At 38.0% G+C, this 27,352-nt stretch overlaps 7 protein-coding genes and 1 long non-coding RNA gene across 11 annotated transcripts; 4 read left to right on the top strand and 4 right to left on the bottom strand.

Moving 5' to 3' along the window:
• The first annotated feature begins 460 nt into the window (after nt 1-460).
• LOC106365642 (UDP-glycosyltransferase 72B1) lies at nt 461-2,148 on the top strand. The gene is given in 2 exon segments (XM_013805088.3): nt 461-764; nt 767-2,148. Coding segments are annotated over 2 exon segments (1,539 nt in total). The 5' UTR covers nt 461-475; the 3' UTR covers nt 2,017-2,148.
• A 1,689-nt stretch (nt 2,149-3,837) lies between these two features.
• On the bottom strand, nt 3,838-5,848 carry LOC125577647 (MYB-like transcription factor ETC3). Of its 2 annotated transcripts, none has more exons than XM_048739169.1 (3): nt 4,411-5,848; nt 4,240-4,324; nt 3,838-4,098 (listed from the first exon to the last, which is right to left on the bottom strand). In XM_048739169.1, exons 1-3 carry the CDS (start codon nt 4,475-4,477, stop codon nt 4,020-4,022), a joined length of 231 nt encoding a protein of 76 aa, XP_048595126.1. In that variant the 5' UTR covers nt 4,478-5,848; the 3' UTR covers nt 3,838-4,019. The 2 variants fall into 2 exon arrangements, with proteins under 2 accessions (XP_048595126.1, XP_048595125.1); XM_048739168.1 differs by having other exon boundaries at nt 4,240-4,327; nt 4,411-5,794.
• Nucleotides 5,849-7,500: 1,652 nt separating this feature from the next.
• On the bottom strand, nt 7,501-10,424 carry LOC106363944. 2 transcript variants are annotated; one of them, XR_007316049.1, is made up of 7 exons: nt 9,062-10,424; nt 8,752-8,969; nt 8,518-8,663; nt 8,361-8,440; nt 8,223-8,272; nt 7,967-8,114; nt 7,501-7,883 (listed from the first exon to the last, which is right to left on the bottom strand). It is a non-coding gene; the product is annotated as an uncharacterized LOC106363944 (long non-coding RNA). The 2 variants fall into 2 exon arrangements; XR_007316048.1 differs by having other exon boundaries at nt 8,518-8,969; nt 9,062-10,417.
• An 887-nt stretch (nt 10,425-11,311) lies between these two features.
• On the bottom strand, nt 11,312-13,703 carry LOC106365641 (rhodanese-like domain-containing protein 4, chloroplastic). The gene is made up of 8 exons (XM_013805087.3): nt 12,974-13,703; nt 12,790-12,892; nt 12,600-12,686; nt 12,346-12,420; nt 12,194-12,268; nt 12,029-12,109; nt 11,657-11,950; nt 11,312-11,577 (listed from the first exon to the last, which is right to left on the bottom strand). Exons 1-8 carry the CDS (start codon nt 13,594-13,596, stop codon nt 11,530-11,532), a joined length of 1,386 nt encoding a protein of 461 aa, XP_013660541.2. The 5' UTR covers nt 13,597-13,703; the 3' UTR covers nt 11,312-11,529.
• Nucleotides 13,704-13,892: 189 nt separating this feature from the next.
• On the top strand, nt 13,893-15,976 carry LOC106365735 (protein WHAT'S THIS FACTOR 1 homolog, chloroplastic). Its single transcript, XM_048739176.1, has one exon. The coding sequence runs from the start codon at nt 14,280-14,282 to the stop codon at nt 15,816-15,818; it is 1,539 nt and encodes a 512-aa protein (XP_048595133.1). The 5' UTR covers nt 13,893-14,279; the 3' UTR covers nt 15,819-15,976.
• LOC106365734 (pentatricopeptide repeat-containing protein At4g01030, mitochondrial-like) lies at nt 15,882-19,118 on the top strand. The gene has a single exon (XM_013805211.3). It carries the CDS (start codon nt 16,074-16,076, stop codon nt 18,897-18,899), a length of 2,826 nt encoding a protein of 941 aa, XP_013660665.2. The 5' UTR covers nt 15,882-16,073; the 3' UTR covers nt 18,900-19,118.
• A 156-nt stretch (nt 19,119-19,274) lies between these two features.
• On the top strand, nt 19,275-21,173 carry LOC125577650 (replication stress response regulator SDE2-like). Its single transcript, XM_048739177.1, has 3 exons — nt 19,275-19,963; nt 20,289-20,781; nt 20,875-21,173. Exons 1-3 carry the CDS (start codon nt 19,347-19,349, stop codon nt 21,019-21,021), a joined length of 1,257 nt encoding a protein of 418 aa, XP_048595134.1. The 5' UTR covers nt 19,275-19,346; the 3' UTR covers nt 21,022-21,173.
• A 153-nt stretch (nt 21,174-21,326) lies between these two features.
• LOC106362531 (lysine-specific demethylase JMJ25-like) lies at nt 21,327-27,304 on the bottom strand. Of its 2 annotated transcripts, XM_048739170.1 has the most exons (12): nt 26,986-27,304; nt 26,729-26,865; nt 26,557-26,656; nt 26,343-26,472; nt 26,206-26,269; nt 23,257-24,175; nt 22,876-23,173; nt 22,333-22,805; nt 22,171-22,243; nt 21,996-22,081; nt 21,775-21,894; nt 21,327-21,655 (listed from the first exon to the last, which is right to left on the bottom strand). In XM_048739170.1, the coding sequence occupies exons 1-12, from the start codon at nt 27,154-27,156 to the stop codon at nt 21,551-21,553; spliced, it is 2,676 nt and encodes an 891-aa protein (XP_048595127.1). In that variant the 5' UTR covers nt 27,157-27,304; the 3' UTR covers nt 21,327-21,550. The 2 variants fall into 2 exon arrangements, with proteins under 2 accessions (XP_048595127.1, XP_048595128.1); XM_048739171.1 differs by lacking the exon at nt 26,986-27,304 and having other exon boundaries at nt 26,557-26,648; nt 26,729-26,867.
• Nucleotides 27,305-27,352: the final 48 nt, after the last annotated feature.

The raw sequence follows: 27,352 nt of genomic DNA on the forward strand, positions 1-27,352 counted from the left end.
CATAAAATTATGAAAATTTCAAAAATAAATAGTATTTTATATATATGCCAACTACTTAAACATAAAGGAAAATACAAATTTCTGAAATCTCCTTCCCTAAATAATCAAATAATTTAGTAAAAGTAGATCATGGCTACAACAACAAACATTGTAGAAACGCTAAAAATAAAATAAAATGCATGCCAAAAAATTATATATACAAGAACATCTTATCCATAATCTCTTCAAGATTCTTTATTTATTAAACCAATTAAAAAATTATCAGAAAATAAAAAACTACATATACATGAAAACGACTTACAATTTGTGAAATCTCCTTTTCTCTTAAAAAAAAATCAAATAATCTACCATAGTATATCATGGCCACAACAAAAAAAACATTCTACAAACGCTAATAATTTTTTTTCAAAAAAAGGCTAAAAATAAAATAATAAATATCACAAAATCTATTTTCCCCTGTTAATATGATACACACATGCACTCTCTATATAAAGCCATTACTCAATACCTCATCAAATACAAAAAAGAAAGAAAAAAAAGTTACGCAATCATAAAACTTTCAAAAGAACAAAAAAAGTTTGCATCAATGGAAGAATCAAAAGCGCCTCACGTTGCGATCATACCGAGTCCAGGAATGGGTCACCTCATCCCACTCGTGCAGTTCGCTAAACGACTCGTTCAACGCCACGGCTTCTCCGTAACCTTCATCGTCGTCGGCGAAGGTCCACCGTCAAAAGCTCAGAGAACCGTTCTTGACTCTCTCCCGTCTTTCTCCCTCCCGCTGACCTCACCGACCTCCCTCCGACGGCTCGCATCGAGACTCGCATCTCCCTCACCGTGAGCCGTTCAAACCCGGAGCTCCGGCGAGTCTTCGAGACGTTCGCGGCGGAGGGGCGTTTGCCGACGGTGCTCGTCGTCGATCTTTTTGGTACGGACGCTTTCGACGTAGCCAAGGAGTTCCACGTGTCGCCTTATATTTTCTTCCCATCAACGGCCAACGTCTTGTCGTTTTTTCTCCATTTTCCTAAACTCGCCGAAACGATGTCGTGTGACTTTGGTGAGTTAACCGAACCGGTTAAGGTCCCCGGGTGTGTACTGTTGTCTGGAAAAGATGTTCTTGACCCGGCTCAAGATCGGAAAAATGACGCGTACAAATGGCTTCTCCACAACACCAAGAGGTACAAAGAAGCAGAAGGGATTCTTGTTAATAGTTTTCTCGAGCTAGAGCCAAATGCTATCAAGGCCTTGCAAGAACCGGGTTTAGATAAACCACCGGTTTATCCGATCGGACCGTTGGTTAACATTGGTCAGCAAGAGGGTAGTAACGGGGTGGAAAAGGCCGAGTGTTTGAAGTGGTTGGATAAACAACCGCTCGGTTCGGTTTTGTATGTTTCGTTTGGGAGTGGTGGTGCACTAACGCTCGAGCAGCAAAATGAGCTTGCTCTTGGTCTTGCAGACAGCGAGCAACGGTTCCTTTGGGTCATACGTAGTCCGAGTCAAGTTGCGGACGCTTCGTTTTTCAATTCACATAGCGAATCCGACCCGTTAAGCTATTTACCACCCGGTTTCTTGGAACGGACCAAAGGCAGAGGTTTTATGATCCCTTCATGGGCTCCACAAGCCCAAATTCTAGCTCATTCGTCTACAGGAGGGTTTTTGACTCATTGTGGATGGAACTCGACTCTAGAGAGTATAGTAAGTGGTGTTCCGCTCATTGCATGGCCATTATACGCTGAGCAGAAGATGAATGCGGTTTCGTTGGCCGAAGATATTCGAGTTGCGATCAGGGCTCGTGCCGGGGAGGATGGGGTGGTGAGAAGAGAAGAGGTGGTTAGAGTGGTTAAGGGATTAATGGAAGGTGAAGAAGGTAAATGTGTGAGGAATAAGATGAAGGCAATGAAGGAAGGAGCTAGTAGGGTGTTGAGTGATGATGGGTCCTCTACAAAGGCACTTAGTCTTGTTGCATTAAAGTGGAAAGACCACCAAAAAGGGTTAGTGCAAAATGGCAAGCACTGAATATGAAATTGTTTATGTATGTGTCTCGTATGTGTTTTGTGCAGTTGTGTTTGTCTATGCATGTTTATAGTTTTTATTGCTGCTTTTGTGTCATCAACTACTTTTTCCTTAATGATGTTAGCTTTTGATTTATTGGTAACTAAGTAAGCTTTAGATGCATGGTGCAGTTAAGACCTGTACAGTGCTACAAATGGTCCAATTAATACTTTCTCATTTTCAAAATAATTGATATTTACTAACGGTGTGCTGAGTTAGTGATTTAGCGCAAAAACTTATATACATTGTGTTCCATGTTAGCTTCCCGTTGAAATGAATGTTTTAGACCTTGTTATAACAAATTGATATTATATTTTTTTTGGTTTTAAATTAGATAATATTTTCAAATGTCAATACAAATTAATTATCGTTTATGTCTTAAGACCATTTGTAATATGCATTATGTTTAACTATTTACTAATTGTATTTAACTAAATAAATAGTGATATTTTGTTTATAAAAAAATCAAATAAATGTGTTTAACCTGTGTAAAACCCATAAACATATACTATTTCAAAATGGATATAATAATATTTAAGAAAAATATATACTATAATTCAAGATATAAATTTTGTCAGAGTCCATTTGTCTGAATTTGTAGCAAGCTTTTTGTTTGAATTTGTAGTAGGCGTTTTAGTTGAATTTGGAAGCGGATGGTCTAATGACAGGATTGAACTTTTGTTATTCACTATGCATGGTAACCGTGATTTGTGACAAATGGTTTCAGCTTTGAAGTGATTCTTCAAATACCCGTTTGTTTCAGTTGTAACACTTGTTTAAATCTCGTCACTCATCATATATCAGTCAGACATCGATTTCAGACCATTTTGTTTGCGTATTACTTTGTAACGTTTTTTGTTTAGTGGTAACTGGTAACCGACGAAAATCAATGGGAGGAAAAAGACCCCACAAATGGACGAAGAAGAAATAAATGTGTGTGTGTGTGTGTGTGTGGAGTAGGTGAAATAGCGTTTAATCGCCACAACACAAAGAACATGAGTGGGACCTGAAGACAGCGTGTCGTTTTATGACTTGTAAAACGTTGAAGTAGGGGGTTATTTTCGATTTTCCAATGTGTTTAAGCTGTGTTAGAAATACACATTACATTTACTTTCCTTCTAGAATGCTCTTTGACCGATTCATATTTGTTGCATCAGACTTTATCTTAAGAAGTAGGGACAATAGCTAATGTTCAATTTGGGCATACACAATTGACAATACTCTCGCCTTATTTACTAGAAGAAGCCTAGTTCTATTTTCTTTTTCTTTTAGGAAGGCCCAGATATCCTTAGTCCATATAAAATGGTTTATAGAGATTGTTGAATTATCATTTTCTTGTAAGCCTGAATTATACATACTACAAGGAACTATATTAAACGATGAATGATACAAAACATAATACAAAGCTGGAGTTGGAATCACTTTTATGGGTCATGGAAGGTATATTACACTATTCAAAATAACACTTTGAAAGAATTATAATGGAGTTTAACAGATCTAAAAGGAAAATTCAAAGACTTCACGATTGATTACCATCCAAGAGTACAAATCAATACTACATAATCATTAGTTAAGATTATAAAAGCTTTTCATAAGGATTTGTATTTAGTTGGTTGTTCATTATAGTCTCACTTCTTAAGTCACTTTTAGTTTGAATAATCGTTTGACGTAGGTTTTTTTTTTTTGAGAATTAATAGAAAACCAAGTTATATAATTCAAACCAACATGATTTACTATTTCATAACCAAACTAAAACAAACCAAACAAAGATATGAAACCGAAACAAACAATCCAAACACATAAAAACTAAAGAAATTTTCGAAACTATTGGGAGAAACGAAACGAACAGTAGAAGCGACGCTACATAACTTCCTAAACACATCTAAAAGATCGTAAATTCTCGTAAGAAAATATCCTATTACAAAGTTGGTAAATTAAAACCTAGTCAGTGAAACTTCAGAGATAATTCATTTCTTCTTCATGACCCAAAACCTCTCAACTTCTTCTGCAGTTCTTCCTGGGATCCTCCCAGCTATCAACTCCCATCTTTCAAACAAATATAGGAAATGAAAATAAATTAATTTTTTTAAATACTTGATAAACTTTTATTAATTTTCTACAAAATAATCACGTTGAATTTGTAGAAGTTAATAAGTAGTAAAATTTTATTAATTTAAATGGTCAAACCTGTTGCCGACAAGCTTATGCATTCTACAGATCAAATCTTCTTCTTCTTGATTCATGTTCACAGCTTCCCACTCAAGACTGCTCACTTCTGTTCCACATCATTTCTTGAAATTTAAATATGTCTTTTTTTCTAAACATAGAGAAGTTAAAACGAAATTTTCATCAGCTTACCTTCAGTCGAGGATGAAGCTACAGTAGGGTTGGTCTTGGCTTGCTTGGTCCTAAGATGCTTATCCATTTGAATGACACCGTGTTAACGCTATGGAAGTGAGAAATAAGGACTACAAAAGATATTAGAGAGAGAGAGTAGTGGTAGGTTTTTGCAGAGGAAGCAAGCAACCATGCTTTCTATTTATAGCAACCCAACGGTTTGGTCGGTTTATATTGTTTTGGAATCTTGACTTAGTAATTTGGTTGACTTCATTTACTCGGCTGTGATTCTTTGGAACATAAGTTGAATAAATAATTTGATTCTTGCCGTTAATTAATTGAGATTATTAATAATCTACTAGTACTATATTTATAGTCCTCCAAATTCACAACATATCGTTTTGTATTTCTAAAGTAGAATTGAAGTGATACAATTAGTATATGCTATCAGCTCTGTTTATTAGTAAAAAGATCAAAGAAAAAACTAATACAGCTTCTTATTTGTTATTTGAAAAATATCAAAAAGATTTTTCTACAAAATAATGTTATCTTTTAAAATTTATCAACAAAAACCTGTATAAATGAAAGGAAATTCAAAAAGAGAAAGAAATCAAATATCCAACCGCAAAAAAAAAAAAGACATTTAAAATTGTACGGAACCTTATAATGTAATCATGTAACACGACTATACAGTAACGCACATTCTTGTCAAATGATACAAGTACATTTTTTTTTTTTACTCTTTTTTTACTGATACAAGTACAAATTTACTCATTATTATTCATAAATTTCTGTAGAATTTTGGTTAAAATTTATTTCATGTGATAATGTCAACTTTCTCACTTTGATTTGTCGGGATCGACCTTGATAAAATTCATGGATATCAACCTTTAAATCTCACGACCTAACTCAGACATCTGAAAGCAAAAACAAGAATCCAACGAATCCCTACCGACGTTCTTTGAAATCAAAACAAATAAAGACGTTACATTAACAACAATAGTATCATCCATGAATAGTGAACAGAACCACATGTATTAAATTGATACAATTACACAAAAAACAAATATTTCTTCAGTTTCTGAAAGATAACTTTCAGAAATATATATATATTAAATACTAAGAATGCATATTTTAAAATAAAAAATTCTATGACTATAAACCAATAACAATTCATAACCAATAAATGTTTGTAACATTTAACTTTATTAATAACTAATAAAAATGTATTAAAAATCTATTTACATGGATATCAAGATTTTAAAGGAAAGTTTCAACAATTCGAATATTATTCATTTTGAATACAAAATCTACGGGCGAATTGTGTTGCACGCAGTGCCAAAAAACAACCGTTTTTTATCATTTATATAGACGTAGAATTACCGGTTTGGTTTGTTAAGTCTTTAAAAGTTTGTTTATACTGATAACAAAAAAATATATTATTATCGTTAAAAAATAGAAAATTTAGCATTTGAAAAGAGAGAGAATACGTTTCTCTTCGTCTTAATATTTATTATTATTATTATTACTAGGGATTTTACCGCGCTACGCGCGGTTATATATTTTAAATTTGCTAATTTATCATTTATACTATTATGTGGATTGTTTTGTTTGATTTATATTCTTTATAAATATTTACTGGTTTTATAAATTTCAATATTTTCCTTTGGTTCTTATGAATTTGGAATATGATTTGCTAACACAATGTAGTCTATACGACATATTTTGCTATCGTAAAATGTACTTACAATTCTTTAAATAAAAAATGATTTGCATCATTAACACACTGAGTTTGGTGTTATTTTTTCTTAGTCGTTGATATTTGTTGACTTTCTACGTGGTATCTATTTCCTGTATTTGTTTTCTTAATTTTCATTTGAAACTTTAAATTATGTTTCTGGAGTTTTTTTTTGCTAAAAATGTTTCTGGAGTTATGACTAATTATCTTGCACTATGATTTTTTTAAGAGATATCAAGTAATATGGATCTCTAATCTTTCATAATTTGGGATTAATGATCGTTATCAGAATTATTTTTATTTTCGTTATTCAATGTGCAATAATGAAAGTATTTGTTTTTCATCTTATATAGTTAACCACTCGAATGTGAAACTATGATAAAAAAAAATTCATTAAACTTTTCTTTTTTTACATACTTTTCAATTGTGTCTTAGGGCTACAATATCTTTTTTTTTTTAATTTCTCAGTTTTGGAGGTTCATAGTTTTCAGTTGTTTTTCCTAAGTATTTAATTATCTTTGGTTTTTAGTTTTTTTTTTTTCGTTTTTTCGTTTATGTGTTTCCTCTAGGCTTTTTATATGTTTAGCTATATTTTTGTTTTGTTTTGTTTTTGTTTTAGCCCTTGTCTTTGTAGTTTGTTTATTATTGTGATATAATTATTAGTAGGTTTTTATTTTTAAAAAATATTCCTCTCCTACTACGTACCATGTACATCCTTATATTGATTCTAGTATGCTTTTTGATTTGAGGTAATTTTCAGTTATATCTATTATATTAAAACATAAGACTATATTAAATTTATATTTGTAGAACACATTACTAACGGAATATACTATTGAGATATTAGTTCAAATTTAATATTCTATTAAGAGAATTTCTCTAAAATAGTTGTTTTTAAGTTTTTATCACAAAATAGGTCTCAATGAAGAAAATGATCAAAATAAGTTTTATTAAATGGTAAAACACACATTTTTACCCTAGGATTAATTAATGTAGATTTAGAGTTAGAGTTAAATGGTGGAGTTTTGGGGATAAGGTTTCAAATTTAAAATAATGAAAAATAAATATTAAAATTTTCAAAATAAAAAAAGCTATTTTGGTTATTTTTTTAGACTATTTTTGTGACAAAAACTTAAGTAGAATTATGTGAGAGGATTGTCTTTCTATTAAGACTATTTTATATTGAAGAATTAGCTTATGTTTCTTATAAAATAATGTCATTATGTGAGAAGAACACTGTATTTCTCGATTTCTATTCTGGAAAATATAGTAATTCATGCCAAAAAAGTATTTCAGAGAAATGTGTATATAAAACGTGACGGATGTATAAATAATATTTTAGTTGGTTTCAAATTATATTTGTTTTTTTTTACTTAATTCAATTGTTCTCTATAACATTACATGTGGTAGAGGGGAGGAAATCATGATGATGCAAACGCAAAGAGCTCCGATCCTATGTTTCTTGGGAGAAACATGTTAAAGAGTAACAAAACCTTTGAGCTTACTTTTGTGCGAACCCAAAAATATTTTCATATATAAAACAATACTTGTATCTTCCTAAAACTGGTAAGCTTAATTTTCATAAACCAGATGATATTTGTAATTTGGCATCAGAGTGTATGATAGACCTTATAAGCTCAATTATGTAATCATAAGAAATGAATACATATCGCTTTAAAAGTTAAAACTTTAAAAAAAAAAAAAATCATCGTGAACCCTTAGAATCATCCTTATTGTTTTGACCCTTCATTAATCTCTGCAAAGAAGGAATCACACGAAAATGATAAGATAACCAAATGGATTCCATGATGGTTTAAACAGTAAAGGAAAATAACCGACCTGGTTAGGAAGTCAGTCTCTATCTGAGATAGTCTAACTCGCATATCAGGAGCCGTTGGAGCAGCTCCAGGCCTAATTGTAGGCTACAACTTGTAGCGAAAGCTTCACTACAGACACCTAACTAATTCCTTTAGAAAAGCCTCTCAGGCTGTTTCACAAAGATGCATGTCACACAGTACGTTAATCTCAAGCCTGTTTCGTCCTAATATGTGAACTAATGAAATCAAATAAAATGTATCAGCAGCTTGTAACATACCGTACGTGTTTCCAATAAAAGTTGGTGGTTCAAGATAAAATTGATAAGGGCTGCAAAAGAATAATAATTAGAGTGAGATATGAGTCTTAACATTGTTTTTATAGTTCAACTATTACTATATAAATATCTAGAGCACACCTTTAACTTTGCAAGCCAAGCAATGGGATCAATGATGGTATATGTTATAACTACGCTGTTGCAAACACGTGCGACTTGATCTTCAAACAGAAACAATAATATAAATGGGAACCATAATTCTGTAAATAAATCGATATGAACATGGTAACTAAACTACCTTGCTAAGGGATGAACTCTTCTGATATACCATGTCCAAAGTCTTCTCTACAACAGATAATACGGCCCTTTTATAGGAACATGATTCTTCCTTATAACAGATACTCTTAGAGATTCCCTTCGTAACCTCACCACAACATAAATAACCTGACGCTGCAAAATTCTCATTAGTATAAAGACTTTTCAATAACTCAAACCAGATTTTACCCAGAAAATGGATATAAAGAGAAGTAACTTGAATTCATCTATGTTAATCTGAAGCATAGTTTCCTCAAGTTCTTTAATATAATTTGCCGGTGTCCAGTAGAATTCATCTTTGCTAACATTGAGCTTCCACCAAACTCATTAAACTCAACATGTGCATGTGTCAAAGAACATAAATTCTCTTTAAAAAATCAACTGAATGTTGCCCGGCATCATCCTACAGAGTTAAACAGACAGTGACAGAGCTATCTGCATAAGAAGTGGTTGTTATTCATGTGTTGTATGATGGGAGCGTTTCAAACGTGTGGAAAAAAGAAGACAAAAAAAATTCACTTACGAACCTAGTACGAACCGGAAGGCAATACGCTGGTGGATGATGATCTTTTGGTATGGGAGAACAACATAGGTCACAGGACGCACTGGAAAGCAGTAGTTCTGATTCGGCTGAGATGGCTTTAAAATACAGGACGACTGGAGACTTTCCGGTGGATCTCATTGTCATAGTTTCAGCTTTCCTGCGACTTTTTTGGTTCGTCGGCGGTCTCCCACCCCTCTTTCTCTTTCGGATCTCGTTCTACGTTGTCGGAACAGTTTCGTTTTGGCGTTATTTGGAGGCACTCCTCCTTTTTCTCCGAGATCCGGGTAGGTCTCTGTAGTGGCGGGCCTCAATGTTAGCTCGACGGTCCTGTGGTTCGTCGGATCTTCTGGCTGACACGCTCTGTTTTGAGGATGAGGGAGTAGAAGCCGGTACCACAAGTTGATCATCGGGATCTAGAGCTATTGTGAAGAGAGACCGCCGACAACGGGACCATCAAAGGGGATGGCAGTTCTTCTGGTTGCTCTCCTTTCAGGCGTGGTCTCTTCTCTCCAACGGAACGACGAAGGGGGTAGTGCGCGGATTTCTCAGACCTGTGTGACGATGGCGATACGGACGATCTCGAAGCGGTTAGGGTTTGGAGTCGGGTCTTCAGATCCCGGCGTTTTGCGGCTGCGGGGCTCCTCCGAAGGTGATCAAGCATGATGGTGAACTGTCGACGGATCTTGCGCTGGTTGTGGACCCCCCAGCGTGAAGTGGCGGCCCACCGGAATGCCGACTGCTGGTGTTCAATTCGGGGTCGGAACTCAGTTTCTCGAGCTTTCTTTTGCTCATACCATTATCCTCTCTGCTATTAGATTGTTTGTTTGTGACTGAGGTTGAAGCCTTGTAAGCTAGAGCCGACGTTTCTCTGGTATACCGGACGATTGTACTGTTTCAGATCCCCGTTTTAGGGTTAAAATTAATGAAAAAAAAAAGAAAAAAAAGGGAGTTGAAAAGAATCCATAGAGATGAGAGTGGAGAATATATTGATTGATAGGATATGGATCGCCCTAATATCCTATGGAAGTGCCGATCAATTCTGAAACAGTACAATCAATATGGGCCAAAACGAAATAAGATGACTCCACAGAAAGAATCCAATTTTTTTTCATTTTCTAATAAGCTGAGGTGACGTGGCAAAAAGCTTGTTTTTCATTGGTTGATTTTTTATGATGACGTGGACATGCTGTATGGAGCTCATATAACCCTTTTAATATAGTATAGATTTTTTTGAGCAAACCTCTTCATAAAATTAAATTCCGAATTTATTGTTAGCACTGAAAAAGTTGAGTTGAAAGTTTGCTAGGGAGGGAAATTAAAATATAGTTTTCCTTGAGGATATTCTCTTTTATTCCCCTTCGTGGACTCGTAAAATATTTCTGTATGCTAGTCTAGAGTCTAGACTATAGCCTACAGATCACTCATATAATAATAATAAAAAATAAAGTAGTTAGATTCTGTTGTAGGCTAAACGGTGCTGAATAAAAACCGAACCAATAAAGCAGTTGAAACGAACATTACGACAGGTTGCTTATTGTTAGGACCAACTTGTAAACTCAACATCATGTGTTTTGTGCTGATATTCATTTACTAGTGGTGATGGACTTATCTGAATTGTAAAGATACATGATTGGCGATTCCCTGATGATTACTACGAACCAAGTTTTCGTTAGTTAAACGTCTAGATAATCGGTTATACGTCAAATTCAACTAGCTAGACCCTTTTTTTTTTGTTGTTAGATACCGAAAAATTAAAACGCACTTTATGAATAAACATTGATTTCAAATAGGGTTTATGCTAAGTATATATCAAACTTTTCACTAAAAGACTTTCAAACATTCGGCTAGAAATTGGATATACTTTAGTATATCATGAAGAGAGACTTGGAAACGCAACTAAATCAATGCGCGGAATCGCAACATGTTTACTAATCAGAATCTTAGTTAAAAAGTGTATAATATTAAAACTAGGTAGACATTAATTTGTTAATATGTGAAAACTCGACACCTATTAGAATGCCGAATAATTAAATAGGTCTATGCATTTAATAAAGAAAACATTGATTCCCAATTGGTTTATGCTAAGTATATATCAAATTTTTCACTAAAAGTCAACTATTCTGCTAAATGACTCCAGATGTTAATAGAGATTGGGGAAAAAAGTGTTATGTTTCTTTCGTACTCAATGCCAGCCCACTCTAAAATGGGCCTAATATGAGCCCACGATTAGTAATTAGCTCAAAATCATATATATTTGACTTTGTATTGGTCAACGATTATTTGAACACTGCAACTCTCAACTCTTAAGCGCACAACATCAAGGGAGACAACAGAGATTCGAAAGAAGGTAGCAACTAAGTTCTCAAAAAATAAAAAAGAAGTTTACAAAGATTCGATTGATATTTGCTCATATGTTTGAAGGAGGAAAGGCTGCTTTATTTAAGGGGCTTTTCAGGGCTGCGATGGTGTTGGAGATGTTGGAGGCTTCAAGTCAGGGTACTGCAAACAAAAATAGTGATGAAGAAAAACATTACATTACAAAAACTCATGATGTTTCAGGAGAATGTAGAAACATTACCGATGCATATGGTGAGAGAGGTCTTGAATAAGCTTTTGGTTTCTCTTCTGTTTTGGCTGGTTCTGTGATTACTTGTTCAGTGGCTGGCTCTGAAGTTACTTGTGCAGTAGCGGCTTCCATCACCGGCTCTGAGTTTACTTGTGCAGGGGCAGCGGCTTTGATAGCTGGCGCTACCTCTGGCTCAGGTTCTGGCTTCTCCACAGTGGTGGTTGTAGCTGCTTCTGCTGCTACTGCTGCAGGTGCAGGAAGAGCTTTGCTGCTTGTCGATGGAGGAAGAAGAGCCTTTCCTATGTCCTGTGTTAAATTCAATGTTTGAGTTATCTATATAAACGGTTTTTTCATTACTAATGTAGATATCTAAATTTTAGTTACCTTTAATTCATCAACAAGTTCTTTAGGTGCAACCTTTGTGTTCAAGAACTCATCCACTTGTTTTAGAGTTTGCTTTCGGTCCTGTCAACAATATAGATGGAATAGAACCATCAACAACATATCACCACTTCCGAGATATAGAGGTAAAGGTGTGTAAGAACTTACCTCAGCAAATAGAAGTTTCTTGCCTGCAAGCTGAACAAGCGCAGCTGAACCTAGTAGTTGGAGTATGGTTTCAATCTGCAAGAGATAACATTTTAATTACCAGCATCTTCTGGAGACAAGAAGAATAAAGAGATAAAACTGAGAAACAAAACCTCTGTAAATGCTAAAGCACTTAAACCAGCAGCAGCAGCTACTCCAATAGCAACAGATACACCATCAGCACTCTCCTGCACGTTTATTACGCTTCTCCCCTTTTATTAATCACTTCTTATTAGGGATATATATCCCGCATCGGAAATTCTAAGGGACCTTAAGTAATATATAAAGGGTTATGATCAATCAACTAATCACCAATTGGTTTTAAGTTGGAAGTCCATAATAAACCCGAATCTAACAGTGTACTTACGCCAAATACACCGCTGATACTATCAGTCAAATTGCTCAAATCAAAACTGAGACTCTTCTTTGGCTCTATCCAAGGCAATCCGCTATTCTGCAAATCAAATCCAAAAAAACATCACAATCCTGAATAATTTGAGCATAAATAAACTTGGAGATAGCAAACATTGTAGGATGAGAAGGAGAGAAGCACACACCAACCACCCTCTAGGTCCCTCTGCACCATCTTTAACAGCGTACGCAGATTTGAATCCATTAAGGGACACCAGTTCAGCAACAAGCTCGGAGTTTCCATCAAACCTGGCTTCCCATTCAAACACTTATGATCATCACTCACTACTCTAAGTTTGAATGAATGTACCTATAAACAAAGAGACTTACTTGTCAAGAATGAACAATGTGGTGTTCTCAGGATCTTTAAACTTCAAGGAAAGCTTCTTCAAGAAACCATCCTTGTCTTCTCCGTTATAAACAACCGAAACCGTCTTTTTACCTAAACCTTTGATATTAGGACTGCCCACTTGTCTGGAATCAGCAGCGGCTCTTATGTCAAGCAGCTGAGCAGTTTCATCAGTGCCCAGCTTGGTGTAAGCATTCTTAGCAGACTCAACTCCAAAGGATTTAGGCTTCTTGTTCAGAACCTGAGAGAGAACAAAGGGGACAGCAAATGCAGCAACTCCACCGGCGATCACCAGAGGGTTGTCAGTGACGAAACTTGATATACCATCGATAAAGCCGTCTGAGTCAAACGATGAAGGAGAGGTCACAGATTGTTGCAGAGCTTCCTCGTAGGTCAGAGACTTCGCAGGAGCTGTTGCACTGCTTAGGACAGAGGTTAGAAGCGCTAATCCGCCGTTGAAGCTCCTGAAGAAGCTTTCTTGGGAGATTGGTTTTGGCGTCTTTGGTGGAAAGAGGCTAGGGAGCGAGAAGGGTCGTCGTGGTTCTGATCTTTTGTCGGATAGAACTGACATAGGACTGAAGCTAGCGGTTTTCAAAGCTTCCATGGCTCTTATCTCTCTCCTTCTACACCAAGAATTGCCCTCTCTGTGTATCAGCAAATTTCTTAGAGAGATTAGAAGAACAAGTGGAAAAGAAGTGTGAGGACAAGCGTGGAGCAGTTTCTAGTAAGCTGACGTGGGCTGTGTAATCAATATTACCCACTGCTTGATTGACACGTCACGCTTTTGGATGAGATGACTCTTGATCATGTCTTGGGTGTAAGAATAGAGCATAGTAAACTTTTACGGTCCTAAAGTGCATGTTACATTGTGTGGTCAATACTCAGTAGAAGCCTTAACATATTTACCAAAACGCCCTTTATCAAAACACTCGAAAGAAGAGAGAGACCAAACTACAAGATGTTTCTCAGCCGTTCTCTCACGGCGGCAAGCGTAAGAAACAGTGACTGAAACGACATCGTTTGCTGTGAAAGATGATTTTGTTTTTTTGGTAGCGTTAATTCCATTTCTACCCTCCCGTTTGCTCTAGTATTACGTTCAAGACCTATAAGATAATATCAGAGTCGTCAGAGAGATGCTTCAAGGTTTTATGACTTCCATCGTTAAACCCCAATCTCAATCTAAGGAAGAACATATCCTTCTGCACAACCTCTTACAACATTCAACCCAATCGAAAAGGTGAGACCTTTCTTCTGCAATTTTTCATTATCATTTCTCAGGCTCACCCAATGGATCCCAAGCTTCTCCTCTCCCCTCACAAACCCTTGTTCGTCTCTTGCAACGAAAGACCTCACCTTTCTATCAAATCCCGTTTCCCCACATCCACTATTCAATCCGCCGCAACCTCTCAGTTCATGGGCGAAGCTTTGATTCTGGGGAACAAGTACACGTTCAGAACCCCTCCTCCTCGTAAAACCCTCGAGCCAGTGAGAGCTGCCGTGAAGAGAAGGAAAGAGCTCACATTCGACAACGTCGTCCAACGAGACAAGAAACTCAAACTCGTCCTCAACATCAGGAAGATCCTCGTCAGCCAGCCCGACAGGACCATGTCCCTCAGAGGGCTAGGCAAGTACAGGAGAGACCTAGGTTTGAAGAAACGCCGCCGTTTCATAGCCCTCCTTAGAAAATACCCAGGCGTGTTTGAGATAGTCGAGGAAGGAGCTTACTCCTTAAGGTTCAAGATGACGCCTGAGGCTGAGAGGCTTTACCTCGAGGAGATGAAGATCAAGAACGAGCTTGAGGATGTTTTGGTCGTTAAGCTGAGGAAGCTTGTGATGATGTCTGTTGACAAGAGGATACTCCTGGAGATGATATCTCATCTCAGGACTGATCTGGGGCTTCCTTTGGAGTTTCGCGACACTATTTGTCAGCGTTATCCTCAGTACTTCCGCGTGGTGCCGACACCTAGAGGGCCTGCTTTGGAGCTGACTCATTGGGATCCTGAGCTTGCTGTGTCGGCTGCTGAGTTATCTGAGGATGATAAAATGGCTAGAGAGTCTGAAGAGAGGAACTTGATCATCGATAGACCGGCTAAGTTCAATAGAGTTAACCTACCGAGGGGTTTGAATCTTTCCAAGAGTGAGACTAGGAAGATATCTCAGTTCCGTGACATGGCTTACATATCTCCTTACAAGGACTTCTCTCACTTGAGGTCGGGGACGCTGGAGAAAGAGAAGCATGCTTGTGGGGTGATTCACGAGCTTTTGAGTTTGACGACTGAGAAGAGGACGTTGGTTGATCACTTGACGCATTTCCGTGAGGAGTTTAGATTCTCGCAGCAGCTGAGAGGGATGATTATAAGGCACCCTGATCTGTTCTATGTGTCTTTGAAAGGGGAGAGGGATTCTGTTTTCTTGAGGGAGGCGTATAGGAACTCTGAGTTGATTGATAAAGATCCTTTGACTCTCGTGAAGGAGAAGATGCGGGGGCTTGTGTCTGTACCGAGGTTCCCAAGAAGAGGAGGACCAAGGAAAGTTAACGAAGAGGTTGATGGAAGCGATGCAGAAGGTGAGGAGGAAGAAGAAAGTGATGGTGATGATGATGATGAAGAGTGGTCTGATGTGGATGGTTACTTGGAAGGTGCGGATGGTGGTGGAGATGATGATGAAGGTGACTGGAGTGATGAAGAAGGAGAAGATGATGTGCCTCCTAACTTTGATGATGATGAAGACAGTGTGAAGATTGGATTGAGTCCTTCAAGTAGTCCTAGAAAGAAGAAGGATCTCACTCCTGTGTTCCCTGACGGTACTCCAAGAGAAAAGTGGTAGATCATATCATTACAGAGCTAGTTCAATGGAAAAAAAAACTGTTTACTTTGTCTTTGTATCATTATTCTTGAAGATGAAACACTAATCATAAGCTTTTGTATGTTGTTTCTTTGTTGTTAGAACATTTTTGAGAATGTCAAATTGCTTTCTGCAACGAATTTAAAAACACATAAAACGCTGCGTTTTGAGGTTCTGTTGAAATAAATCGGATAAGACTTATCAAAACTAAACCCGCCAAGAAAACAGAGTGTTCCAATGGAGAATCTCTCTGCAACTCTCCGCCATTGTTACACTTCCTTCTCTCTTCATAAACCAAACCGTAGATATCTTATAAACCCACTTAAGTATAATCAATCTTCGACGTGCTGTTCTCTGGACATCAAGCATGCGTCGTCCGAGTCTTTACCAACCTCTGTTTCTCTGGCCTTATCATCTTCAAGCTCGGAACTTTTCTCCCATTCGTTAACGGAGCTAAACAGATGCAATGATTTGGCTTCTGTTAAAGCTACTCATGCTCGATTTATCAGGACGTTCGATCGATTCGACTTGGAGAGCTTGATCTCTAGTTACCTTGAACTCGGAGAATTAGGGTACGCGAGTACTATCTTCTTCATGGGTTTCCCTCGGAATCAAGTTTCATGGATGGGTTTCTTGGGAGAAGTCGAGAGTTTCGGATTAGAGAAGCATAGGGTCTTAGAGGAGTTTGTTCAGCTACAGAGTAAAGGAGTAAACTTTGATGAAGTAGTTCTCGCTATGGTGTTAAAAATCTGTTCTGTTCTGATGAATGAGCTTCTGGGTTTTACTATTCATGGAGGTTTGATCAAGAGAGGGGTTGTTAGAGACACACGAGTGGTTTCTGCGTTGATGGGTTTCTATGGAAGATGTGTGAGCTCGGATGTCGCCAACAAGGTGTTCGATGAAATGACTGAAAGAGATGATCTTGCGTGGAACGAGATTATGATGGTGAACTTGAGGAGTGGGGAGTGGGAGAAGGCTGTGAAGCTGTTCAGAGAGATGCTGTTTTGTGCTGCAAAGGTTTACGATGGAACGATGGTTAAGCTTTTGCAAGTTTGTAGTAGTAAAGGAAGGTTAGCAGAAGGGAGACAGATTCATGGGTATGTTCTGAGACTTGGGTTTGAAGCAAACGTCTCGGTGTGTAACTCTTTGATTGTCATGTACTCAAGGAACGGCGAGGTTGAATCATCCAGGAAGGTTTTCGATTCGATGAAAGACAGGGATTTGTCTTCTTGGAACTCGATTATATCGAGTTATACTGCATTTGGTTATGTAGATGATGCCATGGCTCTCCTGGAGGAGATGGAGAGATGTGGTTTCAAACCAGATATAGTGACATGGAACTCTCTTTTGTCAGGCCAAGGCTTATACAAAGGTGCCATTGCGATATTGAAGAGAATGCAAGTTTCTGGTCTGAAGCCAAACTCCACCTCCATAACTAGTCTTCTTCAAGCCGTTGCTGAACCGGGACTTCTTAGTCTCGGGAAAGCAATTCACGGATATGTAATAAGAAACCAGCTTTGCTACGATGTGTATGTAGAAACCACATTGATCGACATGTATGTTAAAACTGGCTGCTTACCCTACGCCCGGATGGCTTTTGATACAATAGATGAGAAGAAGAACATTGTTGCTTGGAACTCACTCATCTCTGGACTCTCTTACGCTGGTCTGGTACAAGATGCTGAAGGTTTGATGAGTAAAATGGAGAAGGAAGGTGGGATCAAACCTGATGCTGTTACATGGAACAGTCTGGTTTATGGGTATGCGTCTTGTGGAAAAACTGAGAAAGCTTTGGGTGTAATAGAGAAGATGAAAAGAAACAAGGTGGAGCCTAATGTGGTTTCATGGACTGCTATTTTATCAGGATGTTCCAAGAATGGAAACTTCAGGATTGCTCTCAAAGTTTTCATTACAATGCAGGAAGAAGGTGTTTCTCCAAACTCGGCTACAATATCAACCTTGCTTAGGGTATTAGCTTGCTTGAGTCTATTACACAGTGGCAAAGAGGTTCACTGTTTCTGCTTAAAGAACAATTTGATCGGAGATGCATACGTTGCAACTGCACTTGTAGATATGTACACAAGATCAGGGGACCTGAGAAGCGCGTCTGAGCTTTTCTGGGGGATTGAGAACAAACCGCTAGCTTCTTGGAACTGTATGATCATGGGACATGCCATGTTGGGGCAAGGCCAAGAAGGGATTGCTGTTTTCAATAAGATGCTTGAAGCAGGCATGGAGCCGGATGCTATCACGTTTACCTCCGTCTTGTCCGTCTGTAAGAACTCAGGTCTTGTCAGCGAAGGGTGGGAATACTTTGATCTTATGAGGTTTCGTTACGCTGTTACACCGAGTATCGAACACTGTTCTTGCATGGTGGATATGCTTGGGAGGTCTGGTTATCTTGATGAAGCCTGGGACTTTATTCAGACAATGCCAATGAAACCTGATGCTACTATCTGGGGTGCGTTTCTTTCGTCTTGTAAGATCCACAGAGACGTGGAGCTCGCGGAAGTGGCTTGGAAGAGGCTGCAAGCGTTGGAACCTCACAACTCAGCTAACTACATGATGATGATAAACTTGTACAGTGATTTGAAGAGATGGGAAGGTGTTGAACGCATAAGGGACTCGATGAGGAGTCAAAGAGTGAGAGTTCAGGATCTCTGGAGCTGGATTCAGATCGATCAAAGGGTTCACGTCTTCTATGCAGAAGGAGAAGCACATCCTGATGAAGGAGAGATATACTTTGAGCTGTACAAATTAGTCTCTGAGATGAAGAGGTCAGGTTACGTGCCGGACACGAGATGTATACACCAAAACGTAAGCGAAGCGGAGAAAGAGAAGTTGCTTATGGGACATACAGAGAAGCTAGCAATGACCTACGGTCTCATCAGAAAGAGAGGGTCAGATCCTATAAGAGTGGTCAAGAACACGAGCATATGTTCTGATTGCCACACCGTAGCAAAGTACATAACGGTTTTGAGAAACCGTGAGATTGTCTTACAAGAAGGGTCACGGATTCACCATTTCAAAGAAGGAAAGTGTTCCTGTAATGACTCCTGGTGATAGTATACATTACTAAGTAAAGTAGCTCTGGTCTTTTCTTACAATGGTGCATATATACACAGACACTGTCCAACAAACACCACAGGCTCATGATTGCCATATGGAGCTAGCATAAACATGGCAGTGTTGTTTATTAAATAAAAAGATTTGAAATTCCGAAGTTTTAAACCGGAGATTACCGGTTTGTAATGTTAATAATCAAATAAATAATCTGAAGCATTCGGTGTGTGTAATCGTGGTCTGTAGCCATTAAGGTCTGAGAGATCATGCAATGATTCCTCTGAAAATTTTGGAGAAGACCCAATGTAGCCCAATAAGGAAATCTTAGCCTATTCGTCAATATAAAAAGCCCATTTAAAACATGTAGCCCAACAAGTACAGAGAGAGACTCTTTAATTACCCCTAAATCGATTTTCTTCTTCCAAGCTCCTCCGATAATCGCTATCGATGGCGGATCAGAGCCCTAAGCCGTTGCAGTTCTTCGTGAGACTACTCAACGGAAAATCCCTAACCCTAGCTTTCCCCTCTCCGTTAGCCTATGGCGACGAGATCAAGCAGCGGATCTTCGATCACACGAAGATCCCGATTCATCTACAGCGTCTGATACACGGAGGACATCAGATCTCCGACGGATCCGCCGTTTCTCAATCCGACACCACCGTGAACCTCGTCCTCTCCCTCCGCGGAGGTAAGGGAGGATTCGGATCCTTGCTCCGCGGCGCGGCGACGAAGGCTGGGCAGAAGAAGACGAACAACTTCGACGCGTGTAGGGATATGAGTGGGAGGAGGCTGAGGCATGTGAACGCGGAGAAGAGGCTTGAGGAGTGGAAGGAAGGGGAAGAGGAGAGGAGGCTTGAGAAGTTGGCTCATGAGTTTTTGAAGAAGCAGGCGAGTAGAGTGAAGGAAGGCGTTGGGAATGGAGATACGCAGAAGTATGTGAAGAAGTATCAGGAAGAGTCTGATAAGTGTATTGAGGCTGTGGACTTGGCGTTGGAAGAGTCTTTTAAGAACGGGAAGAGGAAGGTTTATGCTGAATCTGAGAAGTCTAAGCGGCTCAAGATATGGTAAGAAGAAACCTCATCAATGAAAAAGTATCAAGCTTGTTAAGTTTAGTGATTGCAAAAGCTCTCTTTTTCACTGAACCTGCTATGCTGCTTGTGAGTTTTGTGATTCAGTAGTCTTGTATACATTCTGAGGATGTAGTATTGTTACTTGGGTGCTTCATATATTCATCAATGTATGTATTGAATGAAAAGATCGAAAAGTATCAAGCTTGATAGGTTTAGTGATTGCAAAAGCTAAGTTTTTGTGATTCGGTAGATGTAATACTGTTACTTGGGTTGTTCATAGCTTTGTTGTTAATGAGGTATTTGTTTTGTTATTTTACAGGAAGGGGAAGAGAGCTGTTGAAGATAGTGACAGTGATGATAGCAGCGACGAGGAGGATGAGGAATCTGTTGTTTTAAACAATGGTGGTCAAGTTGTTCCGGATAAGGGTACTGGTGAAAGCTCAGGCTCGGTTATGGATGGAGGAAAAGCTTCCAGCAGTAGCGGTTCAGAGGAAGAGAAAGATGTTGTAGTGAACCAAAGTTCAGATGTACCTAAGGGAGAGGTTACTGGGGTTCAAGTGGTTATCCAAGAAAAGATGGATGATTCTTCTGTGACTGTTGTTGATGCAGTGGTTCAAAATGAAAAGGAGAATACGGTGGAAGCAGCTTCTGAAGCGTTAGTTAGTTCTGTTCCTGCTGAGAATCAAGGTAATGATTCTGAAGTAAAGACAGTAGGAGCTGCGGGAGACACAGAATCTGTTGATGCAGCAATGTGTTGCAAACCTGAGGAACCGCTTAACTTTGATGACTTCAACTCAGCAAAAGATATGGAGGTATGTAAAAATGGGTTCATTCATCTTATATACAAAAGCCAAATCAAAATCACTACAAAATCTTTATCCTTGTCTCTGTTTTTTGGGTTTCAGGTAATGGGGATGGAGAGATTAAAGACTGAGCTTCAATCTCATGGACTGAAATGCGGAGGGACGTTGCAAGAGAGGGCCGCGAGGCTGTTCTTGCTCAAATCGACACCAATCGATAAGCTCCCAAAGAAATTGCTGGCCAAGAAATGAAGTAGTAAACTATAAATGCATCTCAAAAAAACTTGTACTACTGTTTTCAAGTTCTCTGTTTGTTGTAGTACTTGACACAAACCCACATGTGTAATATATAAAGCTTTAAGCTTTTCAACGGCTAGACTCAGTAATTCAACAAGTTTTATCTATTCCACAATTCATTTTTCATCTTCTTCTACAGTTTAGATGTATTGCATCACCATTGGTCTTGAACTTTGAAGTTAACCGATTCTTCTCATGGTCGGGGAACCAAAGGTTCATGTCTAGAGACTTAATTTCAAGTTTCTACGACTCGACTGTTATAAGATCAGACGGGAAGAATCTTACTTTAATGTTTTTACATAAGTAAAATGCCAAGGAATAAGTCTTACAGCTACAATAATGTCATCACATAAGCAAATGCAAAGGAATAGTTGGCAGGTAACATCACAAGGGAGTTTGTTCTCTGACAAAAGTAAACAGATGGGGTTTTCTCAGATGTTAATCTTTGGGGACAAATCAAGTCCTACAATGTAGAGCTTGATGTCTAATTTGAAGAACCTTTTCGGTCTTTTTTTACCGTCTTTGTTTGCATTAGATCTTGTGCCTCTCTTATGGCCGATCTGGCAGCATGCAGCACTATTTTCTTAAGCTACATCAAATGCAATGAGAAGACATAATAAGTAGACAGAGAGCTTAACATAAACATAAACCTGAAACTAGACTCTTTCTAGATTTATAACATTATACAAACGAAAATAGCCAAAGTACCTCTAGTTTATCTTCGTTGGATCTGTGGTCTTTAGGTAGTCTCCGGAACTCCTCTGTTAGCCTAAGGCATTCCTCTACGCTTTCAGGGGCAACAAAATCTAGTGCCACCTTTATGCAAGACTGTAAACAGTTGAGGATCAGTAAACATATGGAATATGCCTAAATGTTCAAACTAAAATTACTCGACTCATATTAGGAGTGAGTGTTAACCAGTTGGTTACCTGTATGTTCCTCACTTGGTGAGGACAACCTGCAGGGATAAAAACAGCTTCACCCAGGTGTTGCACAAAGGTCCATGGTTCTATATCTGCAAATAAAAGAAATATCATATATCAACCATTCACCACAGCAAAGAAGGTAGATGCACATGTTTTTTAGTCCAAACAAGAATCTTACCAAACTCCTCCTTAAGCTGTTTCTTCTGGCTTTCATTCAAGAACATACTCTGGTCATGAATTGGGTGTGACACCTGAAATTAAACAAAAGCATAAATTCCAGAATTTCTCTCACAGCACTAATCAAATCATTTAGAAGCGATTTGGTGATGATGATACTTACAGATTTTAAAGGTTCGTTATAGAGGTGACGAAACTCATGCTTGTGCCTTTTCAAATACTCAACAAGTTTTGGAACATCCTCTCTTCTAAATATGTCCCAGACAGCACCACCGTGCACAGCCTTTGAACTCTCATTAGTTTCTGTTGGAGCATCTAGTTTCTGCTCTTGTATTGATTCCGCACTTGTACTGACAACACGTTGTGGGGGCCTATCTTCTTCATCCCACGGGGGAGTTGAAGGAAGTGTTGGCATCATTAGTCTATTCTCCACCGTGGGACCATCTTCATTTGGGTACTTCGGAGATAATCTCTCTGTCTTCAAACAGACGTCATTATGATTCTCGTCAGCAACTGATTCTTGTTTTACCGTTACATTCTCCTGAGTTATCAAACCCACATCCACCTTTGGATCATGACTTGACTCCATAGCAACAGTGCAAGAATACGTACTAGAAGATCCTTCCATAGATTCACCTGAAACATAAGCCTTTAGAAATGCATCTAAAGTCATACATATACATGGGAAGCAGCTTATTTGCAATACCTTTTGAAAAAAATAGTTTATCAACTTCTTGTGAGCTGGAAGGTCCAGCAATGCTGTTTGATGGTTCTTCCTTAGCTGTCTTGTCCTTCAAGCTATGTTCCCCCAAAAGACCATTGCAATTCTTTAAATCTTCCTCACTCTCAATCAAGATTATTTCATCTTTATCCACTTCTCCCAGTGACTTGTTTTCCTGTTGTTTACGCAATTGTGCTTTTGCATAGCTTTTCTGTTCTCTTCTTATCCTTTGGTATTGTCTGGGAGTTAAATCCACTTTAGCTGTGTGTGTCAGCACATTCACCTAACTCACCAAAAAGAAGAAGTTGAGTTTCACTTAGTACAATTCATTAGTTTATGTCTAATAATACAACTAAGTGCACTTACAGCGTCAGAAACATCACAATGTAGCTTTGTCACAGAGTCTCCTCTATTAAGCTCTTCATGGAAACCATAAGCAATATATGTCTTTGGTCCAAGATCTGGCTTCAAGGATCCATCTGGAAGTCTTGTTGCAAGATTCAAGATACCAGACTCTGGATCAGTGTAATCAAAGAAAGGCAACGCAGACATGAACTCATCATTATGCCTCGGAAGACGCTCTTCAAACAAAGCTGATGGAGGCCAATCTTTCAGTTTCAACATCTCTGGCCAACCGTTTTGATGCGTGCGGCCTTTTAAGTAGCCATCGAAAAACTGATGAATGTTTATCTCAACCTCACACCAGTCCAAGCAGTCCACAGCCTTCACAGCTTTGGCCTCTCCTTTGCATTTAGCCTTTGGATCCATTTCTCTACAGGCTCTCCACATAACCATTGGCTCCCAGCTTAGTCCAGATGTCTTCTCGAGAACGTTTCTGACTATAACAGGCTCTGCCTTCATCCAATGCGACTGAAAATGAGCATTGTCGTCTTCAGCTAGATCAAGAGCGTTTGGGGAGTATAAGAAGTTATCATGACCGTTTTTCCTAGAAGCAGCCTGTCTTGTAATGGAATCAGAACATGAGGAACATTCATGAGCAATATCCAAATCGTGTGGCTTAAACTGTTGAGTAAGTTCCTCTGCATCGGTTATCAGTTTTTGGACCAAATCACGTTTGCGCAAACGTCTCAACTCTAGTGTTGAGGTACCACAACCACCACGTTCCTTTGGAGGGCAGGGAATGGTACCGTCAGAGTTAAGCTTCCAGCTAGAGAAACTCTCCCCATCTCTCAGTTCATTGCAGCAAGAGAGACATATGTCTGATGAACAATCTTGGTTCTGACAGCTTCTGAGAAAATTGGCAATGGATGTGCTGCAGAGGTCACTGTAGTACAAGAATGAAAGATTGTAAGCAAACAGAGGTAACACTGAGTAACATATAAAAAAAATCAAAGAATAATGCAATTCAAAGAAACATATACTTTTTTTTGTTTTTGGACAATTCAAAGAAACATATACAAAATGGGACATATGGCTAATTCTTTATTTACTTCTTGGAGAAACATCAGTTATAAACATATTGATTGGTTAGATGTGTTCTAGAAGGTAAAAACATTTTTTAATGTTACTTTAAAAGTAAATTTAAATAATGTCGACAAAAGAAATAGAAAATTGTAAATGGTAACACAAAATGACAAGAGTATCTAATATGGCCATCAACATGTTGTATATTATTTGTTCCCACTTACACACATAATATTGAAAATAATATAAACCAGTGATGGATTGACAAATGTAAAATGAGTTTTTCACAAGTTGGTGACTTTCTATTTCTCTTTCTTACTTTTCATATTTTTTCACTTTTTCCATTTATTTTCAGTTTTATTCATAAAAAACTCTTGTAAAAATTCACTAAATAGATTGTCTTACTACACACATGTATTATGAGGATTCTCTCAAATGAACTAATGAGCAGCAAACTAATTGAATAAAGAAGTGCCTTGGTCCAATGATTAAAGAAAAGGTTTATAAAGCTTTGCACAATATATGTAGGCTAAGGCTAAGAAATTTTCTCGATTAAATTTGGGCTTCAATGCCCAATAATTGCACTTTTCACAAAATAGTAGATGTAAAAGCTCTTCAACGGGAAGATTTTCATTTGGATGACTAATACATTCAGAACAACACAACCAACAATATTTTATTGAGTGGGTATCCCAAAATAGCTCACTTTTTAAGAATTTCAAATGATAGAAGTTTTTAACTACTTGAAATATTTTTTCATCTATGAGATATCCTATTTAGAATGTAACCAATATAACTGCTCGTGGGTGTTTTAATGTAGAAACATCTATCACAATTTGTGGTGTGGGATTGTTTTCAAATAACTAGTTATATAAAAGCATTCCAAATGGAAGAATGGTTCAATGGTTATATGGTTTAAATTGAATGATAAACCACATAAAACTAACCATATTTTCAGCAGGTTGGGTGCTCATTTCCAAAACCCCTTATGCATGATCACTCTGGCGCCAACCACACAAAAGACACCGGAAAGGAAGAAGTTCCATGTTGACATCCTCTAGTTGATGAGATCGGCGGGGCAAGCAAACCACAGATGTTGTTCACGGTTTTGTGGAATTCTTGCTCGTTATAAGAGTATATGCACAGTGGATGTTGTAGATGCAAAACAATTTGTGGTAGATCTAAGAATTGTGGTCCAATTAAAAAGAACCAAAACACTGAAAAGCCTAAAGAGTAAAACCTCGACTTAAGTGGGGTCCTAACTTGAAAGTTTTTTCCGGTTGAACCCGTGTTTTTTTAGTTAAACTATTGTCTGATTTTGATGGTATTGATATTTGTGTAACTACGATCTACTCCTATTTAACAAATAAAAACCATACATTAACACAACCAATTGCTTTACTAAGATCAAATATCACAAATTTGTTTCAAAAAGCATGAACTCTCACGCACAACAACGCATGTATGATGAAACTAACCCTCAAAGATACCCAACAAGGTGCAAGTTCCTTCTCGATGGTTATGAAAACAACTACCAGCCCATTGCTTCACATGTGAAGCTTATTTTAAACTATGCAATCAAAGCTCAAATGAAACTACTTCATTAGATCTAATGTCTGATCAAACCATCTAAGTTATGTTTACACTACAATCCTTCTACTGTTCCATTGATTTAACAAATTAGAATGCAATCACATCTACTCGTGAAATTGGTGATAATTAGAATCTCTCCCACCTCCCTATTGTCTATTTGCAAAGCATACAAGAAACAGAATGGGAAACGTTTGTTTTCCCAAGAAGAAAGAAATATCATTATCATTATCAAACAAGCAATAAGAAGAAGAGCACAAAGAAGAAGTAAAGATGGTCCGCAAGCTTCGAAAAACTGACCAGTATATGCGTACACTTGGATGAATCTCGCACTTGATAACATCAGATTCTGTCACAGGCACTCCTAGAAACAAAACAAGTTTTCTGTTAGTTGAAAATAGAAACAAAACAAGAAATGAGTGGACAACACAAGTGACCTCTAATCGCTGTTTCAATCTCTAGTTCACGTTTCTGTTCTGTATAGATATCCCTGAGAACCGGAAGGACTTTAGCTAATAGGTACTGCAACTGCTTGAGCTTGACATTATCATCCTTTCCACTTTGTATCTGAGATTCAGAAACAAATCAAAATGAAGTAAACATTTCATTCACATTTGAAAACAAAAAGAATCTCAAAGGCTCCTCCTTTACCTTGACAGCCAAAGGCTCTCGCAGACAAGCTCTGCAGTTGCAATTCCCCATACAGAAAGGACAAGCAGCTTTAACTCCCTCAGGCGTTCTCTCTGGATACCTTTAAGGGAGAATTAAAAATTACAATCACAGATTCAAACTTCTCATCACACTGTAAAGTAAAGTACTTTACCATCTCTTGATGCAGTCCTTGCAGTAGCGCTTATTGACACATATTGAGCAGAAGACAAGATCAGTCTTACTACTCATCATGATCTTACACTGATGACAAGTCAAACCAGCATACTTTCTTCTTCCTTCAGACTCATCCTGCAAAATAAAAGAAACAAAAATATTCAACATTTCCCTCTTTTTCAAAATCCCAAAGCAAAATAATTCCCTAAATTAGAATTAAAAAAAAAAAAGCATTACAGAAACAAAAGAACAAACCTTGTCGGGAGAAGAAGACATGTCTCTTCCTCTTCTTCTTCCCCTAGAACTCGAAGATCCTCTTCTGCTCAGGACATTCTCCTCTTCCTTCTTCCTCGTCTTACGTCGCTTGTCAGAAGATCTCGGGGGATCTTCCTCTGACCTAATCCGCTTACCCTTCCTTTCCTCCATACTCTCTCTCTCTCTCTCTATCGCCGCCTTAGCCTTAGCTTGGGGACAAAGGCGTTGCTGGTAATAAAATTTAGTGAAGTGGCAACAACAACAATCCCCAGGTTAATGTCTTATTATAGGGATCATCACCGTTACGATTCCTTTAATTAATTAATTTTTCGTTTCTTTTTCTGACTTTTATGTAACTCTTATTATG

The sequence above is a fragment of the Brassica napus genome, chromosome A9 (genome assembly GCF_020379485.1).
Source record: "Brassica napus cultivar Da-Ae chromosome A9, Da-Ae, whole genome shotgun sequence".
Taxonomy (NCBI): Eukaryota; Viridiplantae; Streptophyta; class Magnoliopsida; order Brassicales; family Brassicaceae; genus Brassica; species Brassica napus.